The sequence below is a fragment of the Cynara cardunculus genome (assembly GCF_001531365.2).
Source record: "Cynara cardunculus var. scolymus isolate 2C chromosome LG 16, CcrdV1, whole genome shotgun sequence".
Classification (NCBI taxonomy): Eukaryota; Viridiplantae; Streptophyta; class Magnoliopsida; order Asterales; family Asteraceae; genus Cynara; species Cynara cardunculus.
In genome coordinates, this window is record NC_037543.1 from 16,540,679 (window position 1) to 16,552,290 (window position 11,612).

An 11,612-nucleotide genomic window follows, 5' to 3' on the forward strand; every position below is an offset into this window, starting at 1 on the left:
CAAATAATCATTATTAATTACCTCAGATGATAACCAGGATCTAGTTATTACAGATCCTATGAACAATTCTTAGCGATCCATTTTCATCCGATGAACCAACAACATTTGCAGAGGCCTCTCTCTCTCTCTCTCTCTCTCTCTCTCTCTCTCTCTTTCTATGTGTGTAAATGAGTAATACCTATCTCATAGATATTCAGCGGGAAAAGTGGCCCAATCCTTTTAGAGGATCTCATATCTTCTAAAAAATATTGTTTTTCCTTTACACAACCATCATGTTGACAAGTCTCTAGTTGTTAATCATGTCCCCAAAAGCATTTGATTCCGTAAAAACATATGAAGTAAGTTCCAGATAAGACAAAATAATTAAACTCTTTTAATTATTTGTTCTCCTTATTCTTATATACATTTTATGCATGTTACCCATTGGAACTTTATCACGTTGGCAATAATTATAAATCATATTCATAATTATAAACGAAGAGCAACATATAGCAATACCTCATCGTTATCCAAATGATAAAGTTTGGTCATTCAGCTAATCAACAAACTATGTGATCATTATCAGTGTACAAATTTATGTCATTTTGTTTAGATATCCAAATCGAACATGAGTCACTGACGTGTCATCCTTGTTATATCCGATCCTTAATTTCTCGATTCTGGAATATACTGATAAGACAGATATCAGTGTTCTATACTGACTATCAATATCATACATTGATCATCTAAGCATGCATGCACTTTTCAGTACTTTCAATCGAGGAGCCCAGGGATATCACTCTCGTCATACAAGAGCAACAAATCTTATCTTTATACATGCTAATACTACTAACTGATATATAATATACCCAACAACCATTATGTCACCCAGTTAAAGAATGATTAGAAATAATTAACAAAGTACACCACTCATACAAAGCAAACTCCATGATCTCAAGTCAAATGACTAACTGTACAATGATCACATGAAAAACGTCTATGACACTCATATGACATCCAAATAAAGGTTCTCATAACGAGGCACGTCCGGTACACAAGATCTCATCTTGTACCTATATGTGGATTATGTATCTTTATACGAATCCCTACATATAATAGTCGTACCGTATTAATTCAACCTAAGCCCAAACTAGTACTTGACTAAGGACATTTATGAATACATTATTTTAAGGTAATTATTACGTTGAAATATAACATAGAATAATACGTAAACATAATAATTGGGTAATGCTTTTCATTAATTAATAACATGACACAATGTCCAAACATAATCATTCAATGATCGGCTTTTGGGTATACACACTAACATTTACTGAACATGGTCAAAGAAAGGGGGTGTTTTCTTATTTGCTTACTATTCTAGTTTGAACTCGACTAAGTCATAGCCAAGGTTGTGCGAATTAAATGTGATTTTTACATGTGATTTCGTTGTTCTTGTGTTTCTTTTTTGTTCAATGTTCTTGTTTGAACATGACCCTATATATATATATATGTATGTATATATATATATAGATATATATATATAGATAGATATAGGAGCGATCAAATGCAAACCACCCATATTTGTACAAGCCGTGCAAACCACCCCCATCCGTCAATTTCATTGTTTAATCTTATGAAAGTTTTTCATGAAATTGTTTAATCTTAAAGTTAGGCATTGAACCTTAACGTTTTAGTTATGAAACTGTTACTTGTGTAGAGCATAACCATTTTGTTCACTCTCGATTGTTCATAGATAAACAATATTGTGTTTTTATACGAAAGTACAATGTAACTGGTTAGTTATGGTGCCTTAATGTTTCAGTTGTGAAACGTAGTCACTCTCATACATGATGCATAGTGATTGAAAATATGAAGCCATAAGTTTCTATTTGTGGTTCATATATGAAACATAGTAACTTTGAAAATTAAAATTAATAGGGTCAAAGAAACAAATATACCACTGAAACAAAAATAACATACAAAAATCTTTATTTATTTATGATGGTTGCACTGCAGAATTAGAATCCATGAATAATGAAGAAAATAGAAAGGCTTTTTGCTTTTTCTTCAATACTGACGACGTCCTTCATCTTCGAGAATTCAAAAACACATAAATGTATCTTGCTCCTCAAATTCGTTCATGATATGGTATGATCTTCAAACCAACGATACTCTAAATTCTTCAAAACATCTGACACAAAGACCTTGTTGGACTAATGCACTAGACTAAAATCATTGTTGGTATTTAAATCCATCGATATTGAATCCTGAATGGTGACGTCGAGTCCGACAAATAATAAAATTTATAAATATTGCCTACTACCTCTAAAACAAAACTTGTGATAGTGATAAGTAGGTTCGTTTCCTCATGGACTTGGTGTATTGATGCATTACTTGCTACTAAGTTGAAATTAAGAACACTTATAGATTTCTAATCACAACTAGGAATTCAAATTTAGACTATAGAATTCAAGCGGATCCTTCAGAAAACCAAAAGCCCAAAAATTGAAGCACATTTGAACAAGGATTGCATAAATGAAATTCAGTTGATATTCAAACAAAGATCTAAGTCTCAACAAAGTTCAATAGAAAATTAGCTACTCATATCACTATTTCAAAACACAGATTAAACTTAGAAATTGATGAAGAACCCTGGTTCGGCTCCAATTCTCTTGAAGTGGGCTTGGGCTGCATTTCTTTTTGGTCTCTTTCATGGGCTATTTTGTTGCTACACAAGATCAAAATGTGTCAAATGGTTTTGGTACACTTCTTGTCCGCCAAACAAAACTAAAGACTTTATTTATATTGCTTTCTTTAATTTAAAGCATTAAATATGCACATACTTATGCAAATAATCATTGTAATAACATAAGTTGAAGGTGAAATGATGTATATAAATTGGTTCTTATCAAATAGTATCGTTCCTCTTGTACGTTTGTAGCACGACTTATCACTTCGTCTTCAAATCTCTGTATTCATAATTAATCGTAAAATTAATATAGGAATAGGAATAATCTAAACAAATATAATTAACCCAATCCACAGGGTTTTCCTAGCCCACTTATGTGCAAAATTGCAATTTGTAGCCCATTCAGCCCACCCTCCAACTGACCCAATTCACTTGGGCCTTGCTTGTGTTTTTATGATTCGTTCTGACGTTTTGTAATTTAGACCATTTGTTCTTTTATTATTTTCAGAGTCTCTTATCACTTAATAGAGTATGAATAAATAAGAGGTAAACTAATATCTTAATTCCTTTTATTTCCTCTTTTATTTGATTCTCTTTGACTATTGCTTCTTTCTCCATCAAGGACGCCACCGTCCTTTCATCACCCATATGGAAGCCCCCACCTTCTCTCTCTAGATCTCTAGATCTCTCTCTCTCTCTCTCTATATATATATATATATATATATATATATGTGTGTGTGTGTGTGTGTGTGTGTATGTATGTGTATATATATAATTTATGTACGTATAGGTTAGCTTTAAGATTAATATGAAATAAGAACTTTTATCGATGATCTATCATCTATCAAATGTATCGATCTTTCCACAAACAAACTCATCGGTGTCAATCCCGATAGCATCATAAGTGTGAAAGTTATTCAAAAGGTTCTTACTGTATTCCATCTGTTAAGTAATTGTTGAGATGAATTTCGGCAATGAGAATTTTATTATAATCAAGAGAATTTTGCAAAAAGTTTGCACTTGGTTTTACAAAAACAAACTATTGGTTAGACTTCAGACGTTTATCAGTTTACAAAAACAAACAGTCTTATTAATTTAGATTTCAGTACCACCTCTTATTAATTAGAAGTGAAATAAGACTTCAGCACCTCTTAAAAAACAAATGTCACCTTAATTAGTTTCTGGGTCTTAATCCGTTTATTCCTTAACCGGGGAACAAATCCTTTACGAAGGTAAAATGTTCATTGATGTTGTTATCGTTTTAACTATTGCATTGTTCCAAACGTATTAGATTAGTAAACGATTCTTAAGCTCTGTTGTTGACACAACTTATTACAGTGCCTATGTTCGGACGTATTTCTTCGATATATCTTCAACATTTTCTTTTTGGGTTGTTTCGAAGAGGAATTTGGGGTTATGATATATTATATTATCACATAGTATCAGAGTCAAAGATTAACGCTCTAGAGCCATTTGTACTTGTCCAACCTATCATATGACCAGTCTTTAAAAATCTGTTTTGATCAAAACAATCCAAAAAAACCTGGTTCAACTTGGACTTCACAGTTTATTTATTGTATTAAACAAATTTACAAATATAATTATAGAAATATTATTATAGAATGAAGAATTGAAACATATGAAAAACAAATAAAATTACAATAATTTAATAATACAATGAATCTTATAAACTAAAATATTAAATCACCGAGTAAAAATTTGGAAGAAGATGCAGACTCATAAGAAGAGCAATCGGTTGTGTTTGGGGATCAAGAGGAGGGGAGAGGGGCATGACCAAATGACATCTCAATCTTCCATAGGGGATTATTCCACATAAACCAGATCGAGTTCTCACTGAAACGATACCTATAGTGTTTGGGAACGAAGAGGGCGATAGGCAGATTTTTGCATTGATCCAGATTGATCTTTGTTTTAGAAGTAGATCCACAACTAGAGAGAGACATGTAATCATTTACAAACCCAATAAATTGTACAAACTTACAAACCAGTTTGCATGTGTCATTTATCATATGAAACAACACGTATGACATGCAGTGTTTATACATTGTTTTTCATATATGTGAAATGTTTAAGGTTGTTCTTTGAAAAAACAGTTATGAACGTTTCACATAAGAAATAACACAGTATAAATACTTTATTTTCACACGTGTTGTCTCATATATAATACAACACATAAAACTGGTTTGTAAGTCTGTACGAATTATTAAGTTTGTGAAAGAAAGGGGAATATACATATAGGGGGTTAATCAAATGAGAACTCAATATTCTTTTTATAATTGTGAGATCCAACCACATGTGTATATAGTGAGGAAGAGAGGGTGGTGGATCCAGAAATTTTGGTGATGAGGGTCATGGTCATGAAGTTGGCAGGGTAATTTATGTATTTGTTTGAGGTGATACGCTTTAACTTTTTTTTTTCTTCTTTCAGATGGATCCCACAGAGATCATTCAAATCAACTTTTTTAGGTATCAAATGAGTCGGCTAGTTGAGGAATATTACGAGAACTATAACCACCGCTGTTGATTCCAGATATTGGTATTTTTACCAAAAAAAATCACCTTTTTAGCAAAATAATAAAACAATTAACAAAAATATAATAACTAGGCATCAACTAATAAATGTCAACCCTAGCAATTAAAAAAAAAGTAACAAGTGTCCATCGACGAATAATAAACTCTTATTATTTGCAAAATACAAGCAAACCAGCAGTAATTCCTTCAATAAAGACTCCATCTTATCATGTAATAATGTACAACAGATTCTTGATTATTCTCTCATCTCATTTGCAACATGATTACTTACAACTTAACAGATACAATAAATATTGATTCTTTTGCAGCATCTGGTTTTTGTTTTCATGCCAACCAAGTTCTTGTTGCTTTCTTCCAATTCCCCAATGGTCTACACTCCACTTCCCTTTCCCCTTCTAAAACAAAACGAAAACCATCATCTCACTATACTAAAATAAGCCTTTTAGGTATCTTATAAATTATTTAACGAGACTTTAAGTTTACAAGACAAAAAACTACGTGTCCTATATGTCTATGTAACATGACTCGGAAAAGTAAATGGTCTTAGTAGCATGTTTATAAAACTTGTTATATACGACATTTTTTTGCTAATCATATATGTTCGAGCCAGCTTGTTCATACATCAACTAATCTTATGAAGAACAGTTAGGAAAATCCCTGGTAGCCTGGGAAAAAGTGTCTTGTAAGAGCACTAATAGAAAGATTTATGTCTTGTAACGCATCTTACAGGCTTGCAATTATTGGTCCTATAAATTTAAATTCTTATTAATCATTTTATTTTAACTTATAAAGGCAGATACAAATATTTCCAAGTTAATGTGATGAAATAATACAATTTAATGATATGCCAAGACGACAAAAGGTAAAACTTATATGCCAAAGAATTCTAAAGAATATGTACCAAAAAGTTCTACAAATCCTCATCCACGTCCTATAATTTGTCAAAAGAACAATCGGTATCATGAGTAATCACAACACAAATTTAGGAAAATTGACTCAAATAGCTATTCTACCCATTCAAATTGGTTTTTTAGTCATTTCTCTTTTGGCTTTACCAAATGTCATTACATCCCAATATCCACATTCCCAATGTTGCGGATCTGGCTAAAAGACAAAAAGAAATTCAAACTTCACCAGGTTAGCAAGTGGCATCGTCGCAATTGCGGACCTGACCGTCGAATTAAGGACCTAGCCGTCGTAATTGCATATGTAGGTTGAATCTGATAATTTTTTTTGTCTTTTAACCAGGTCCGAATGTGGATATTTGCGGACGTAGTAACATTTGAGTAAACTCGAAAGAGGAATAGATAGGAGGCGAATTTAAATAGGCAAAATGGATATTTAAGTAAATTTCCCCACAAATTTATGATATGATATTGACTCCCAGGAATCTAATGCACCATAACATGTCTTTTAACAATGAAATTTTATAGTAGAAGTATTTCATCATAAGATAAATTTTCACCAAATAACTTTAAAACAATGGTTATTCTCAGTTGCTTGAATTTGGCCTTCTTTTGTTATATTTAAAACTTGTTTGCACTTGCAATAAAAACAAAAATAAGATGTTCCATTGGTTGTGGGGCTGAGCTTCACTGGTGGGTCATTGACAATATAGCATCTACGTGACCAGAACACCTATGATGAATTATCCACGTATTAGCATAGCATGCAATTAGTGATAAGAAATTCTCTCATTGATCTGTCGCTAAATTGCCAATTAGCGACAGATGAGTGACACCTTCGCAACGGACAACCAATCGCTCACATTCCATCAATTAAATGGTATAATTTTCATTATTTTATTTTTCTTTAATGGTTCTTCTTGAACAGTTGGGAACCAGAGGAGCCATCCATGGGCCGTCAATCACAAGAGCACTCGGCACATATGCCACATGTGTGAAGGTATGTTACTAGTTAAGATGTGCCCATATAACTAACACCTCTTTCCGAATTAAACATATAAACTAAACCATATACTAGGAGTCTAGTAGAATACAAGCGTACATGTCAGCGGAAAGGGGAAGACTAATTCTCCTACATACACATATGAACATCAAAATTCATTTTTTACATTTGCAATATATGAATTAACCTGATTTTTACAACCACCCCATCAAAACTCAAAAGGAACAATGATCGGCATAATGGTTGAGATATTTGTTGGGCTTTTACTACTACTGTGTTAGTTATCATTTCCTAATGAATAATCAGAATGAACCACCTGTATTCGCTTGGGGATTCTAATCCACTGAAAAGGTAATCGAATGAACCACCTGTCTATTCGCTTGGAGATTCTAATCCACTGAAAAGGTAATGGTTCTCCTCAATCAGACAACCATTTAGACATCAAAATCAACCTTCCTTTTTATCGTCAAAGGGGTTTTTTCAGACAAAAAAGTCGATTATTCTAGAAATTCGACAGTCATGGATGATTCTATCACCCTCTCGAAGATCCGGTAATCCGTAAATATGGAGCCAGGTAGAGTGTTGGCTAGACTTGGTGGTAGTTCCTAATTCAGAAGCATATATGCCAAAGCACAAAACAAAAATGTCTACCATACAACAAGGTATAAATTTGCATCAAGATTGTCAGTCTCATGTGAGTATGGCAATCACAAAAATTCAAGTTCTCTGATACAAACAACAGAATCAAATCTACTACCAGCTTCTTACCATCATCAATGATGGTGTTATTTCAAATAGTATGAGCATTTAGCAGCACATCACTATCACAAACACAGTTTGTGGATGATTTACGACAGACAAGAGTATGCAAGAGCCTTTTCTTCGCTCAGCTCTTCTGCTGTCAAGTCCAGCTTCTTCCTTGAGAACTCGTCAATTGAAAGATCTGCAAAACAAATTTCATAAATATATATATTTAAAAACAAAAACTTCATAATCCTTTCCTGAACATATGGAAAAGTAGTTCACCTTGAACTATTGTCCATTCTCCGTTGCGGCAAGTAACTGGGAAGGAGTAAATAAGCCCAGCTGGAACATTGTATGACCCATCAGAGTACACACCCATTGAAACCCAAGTTCCCTATGTAAAGTAAAAACAAAATCAGAACACAACAGAAAAAGAAAAAAAGAAGACAATAAATTACAAAGAGAATAACAAACACCGACCTCTGGAGTTCCACAGACCCAATCGCGAATATGGTCACAAGCAGAACTTGCAGCAGAGAGTGCACTAGAGAGCTTCCTAGCCTTGATGATCGCAGCACCACGCTGTTGCACAGTGCTAATAAATCCAGATTTTAACCTATAAAAACACAAACGATTACATCAGTACCATGAAATAATTCAAGGGAAAAGAAGAAAACCCTTTTTCATACCATTCATCATCCTTAATGAGCTCTGGGACAGGCTTGCCTCCAACAGTTGCATGGGTGACATCAGGGTACTGAGTTGATGAGTGGTTCCCCCAGATGATAACATTCTTCACATCTGATACTTGAACACCTAATTTCTCTGATATTTGTCCGAGAGCCCTGTTATGGTCTAGCCTTGTCAAACAAGTAATGTTTTTCTCAGGGATGGATGGTGCAAATTCCTTCAAGATCAATGCGTTGGTGTTTGCCGGGTTAGCAACAACCAAGACCTGGAGGTAGCAATACGCCAAATTGTAAGAATGACAGTTATTTCAACATAACAAAACACATAGGGAACGATTCAGGTAACATCAATGAGAACTCATTATTTTCTTCAAGAAATAGGGCCCACTATCATATTTTCTTCTGGTAACAATGTAACATCATATAAGTAGGACCCACAAACTGAAAACATTAAACATCAGTCCAACATTTTGCAAGTCTTATGAAAAATAGTTGGACATATTTCCAAAACTAAGCTGATGGCAATTCTTAAAACAGCCCCCGTAGAGAAGTAAAGCTGTAAAGCCAATTTTATGCAAGTGATTCCTTAGGATGTTAAACTGAGGCAAACAATCAGCAAATACAGCCAAGATCATGCATAAAGCAATTCCCACACCAACTTCGATCACAACAATAAAATGCAAGTTCAAAACACATCATCATTATCAACATATATATAGTTGGCTATTTATTGTATCTATACATCATGATATGCCAGGAAATTAACAATGGATAAATGAACAAAATGCAAGTCCAAAACAGATTATTTATGTCACCACATATATAGTTGGCTTGTATTGTAACTTATAAATTAATATCCATAAACCATGATATGCAGAAGAAAATGACTATGTTGCATTTAACACCGGAAAACTCCTTCCCCACACAAGATGACCTAAATTGATCAGCATCACCAGATAACACAAAACATAAAATTACCTTGCAGTTTGCTGCAGCATGCTTCTCAAGAGCAGAAGCTTGGGACTTGTAGATTGAGACATTTTTGGACATAACATCTTTTCTTTCCATTCCTTCTTTCCTGGGAAACCCACCGACCATGACTGCTACATTCACACCGGTGCATGCCTCAACAGCATCAGTGGTGGCAACAACTCCTGATATAAGCATTTCGGTACATTTCCAATATCAGATGGATGAATTGCAACTTAGCAAGCATGAAGGGCTACTAAAAATAATATAATTCCATCAACAAGAACAACAAAAAAATTACAATAATAAAGTAAGTCAACTAAATAAAGACCTTTCAGGAGGGGGAATGCAGCATCAACCAACTCCATTTTTACTCCATTTAAAGCCTCTGCAGCTGGTGGAATATCAAGCATGTGCAAGATCACTGGTTGGTCGGCACCCAACATGATTCCTCTGGCAATCATGGGAACAAGAGCATATCCAATTTGTCCTGTGAAGAAACAGACTTAATCAGTATGTTGCTATAAACCTCACTGTAGCCTAAGGATACTCCATTTGTACAAGATCACAGATCTATTGAATTTCAAGTAATTTATATATGAATAGGCAGGTATAGTTACATCATCTTCACGATACATACAGCTAGACTAAATTTTAACACAAAATGGCTATACTTGTCAATCAATGATTATTAAACATATTAGGACACAATTGACCTACAACCATTTAAACATGTCTTCCATTGACGCTTACTATGGAACAGCAATCTCCAGTTGCTGCATGGTTAGATACAACACAATCACAGAGACACATAGCACAAGCTCAGGTTGATTGGCAGGCTAATAGCAATGAAACAGTTATCCAGAATTCCAGATCTTATCCAAGTAAAATCAATCAAACAAAACAATTATGAAAACAAGAACTGATCACATGAAATTTGCAAAAATTCAATAGTCATGCACGATGTAAGGCACACCTTTACAATTCAGGGAACCAACCGCAGGATTTAGACTTTCATCGATTCTCTTCAGATTTACTTATGAGACCCCCAAAACCCTAATTCGCCTCGATCTTAAATAATTAAAAAACACGCATAAGCCTTGTGGATTTGCGTTAATTAAGACATAATAGATGACCTTCATCCATTTAAACTTAGAAAACGAACCACAGGATATAGAAGTTCATCAATTCTCTTCAAATTTACTTATGAGACCAGCAAAACCCCGATTCACCTTGATCTTAAAGGATCAAAAGAAAAAACCGCATAAACCTTACAGCCTTGGTCAAGATTGAGTTAAAGTAAGCACAGATACTCAGATCTAACTTAACTCAAAGTCAAACCACATTGCACACACTCCAGTGGTCCTTTTGTGTGTATGTGTGTGTGCACTGTAACACTTGATCAGTAAGCAACTAGATAAAGTTACAACTAAAAGCGATCCGATCAGATAAACTCAGCCAGTAACAAGAAATATTCAAAGCGCATAAACAAAATCTGAAGAACTGGTTAGATCCATAATCACTCTACTTTCAATCCAACTTAACTACGCACAGAAACTAAGATCATACCTGCGGCACCGGTAACAAGAACGCGAACTGGATCTTTTGCCATTGCTGGAGATCTGATTGGAGAAACGAGATTTGAAATACAGAAAGCGATGAAAACGATGAAAAATGGGAAGCGGAAAAACTTTTTGTTGAGGTTGTGTGACTGAGAGCTGATATTTATGGTGGTGACGATGAGGTAGTGGTTCCCGAGAAGATCATACGCCGTACGACGTCGTTCAGGGTGAGATGACCTGCTTATTTGTTCGCCATCTGGGCCACGTCAAGCCGGCTCACGGACTGCACACCTGGCGGAATAGTGGTTGTGGGCTTCCCATTTTGTGGCCTCAAATGCTTGTGGGCTTTTATTAATAATTAGAGTTAATTGCATTTTTGGTCCCTATTTTTACCTTTTTTTATGAATTAGGTCCTACAGTTTTTTTATTGTAAAAAAACAACCCTATAGTATGCAAAAAAGCTTTTGATCATGCTAATGGCTGTCAACTTTCAAACACTAAACCCCCAACCATGTG

The 11,612-nt window shown here is 34.4% G+C and overlaps 1 protein-coding gene across 1 annotated transcript; it reads right to left on the minus strand.

Annotated features, from left to right (window-relative positions):
• Positions 1–7,761: 7,761 nt before the first annotated feature.
• Positions 7,762–11,299, minus strand: LOC112529199 (malate dehydrogenase). The gene is made up of 7 exons (XM_025140331.1): positions 11,104–11,299; positions 9,866–10,024; positions 9,544–9,719; positions 8,566–8,831; positions 8,357–8,492; positions 8,159–8,270; positions 7,762–8,075 (listed from the first exon to the last, which is right to left on the minus strand). The coding sequence occupies exons 1-7, from the start codon at positions 11,144–11,146 to the stop codon at positions 7,981–7,983; spliced, it is 987 nt and encodes a 328-aa protein (XP_024996099.1). The 5' UTR covers positions 11,147–11,299; the 3' UTR covers positions 7,762–7,980.
• Positions 11,300–11,612: the final 313 nt, after the last annotated feature.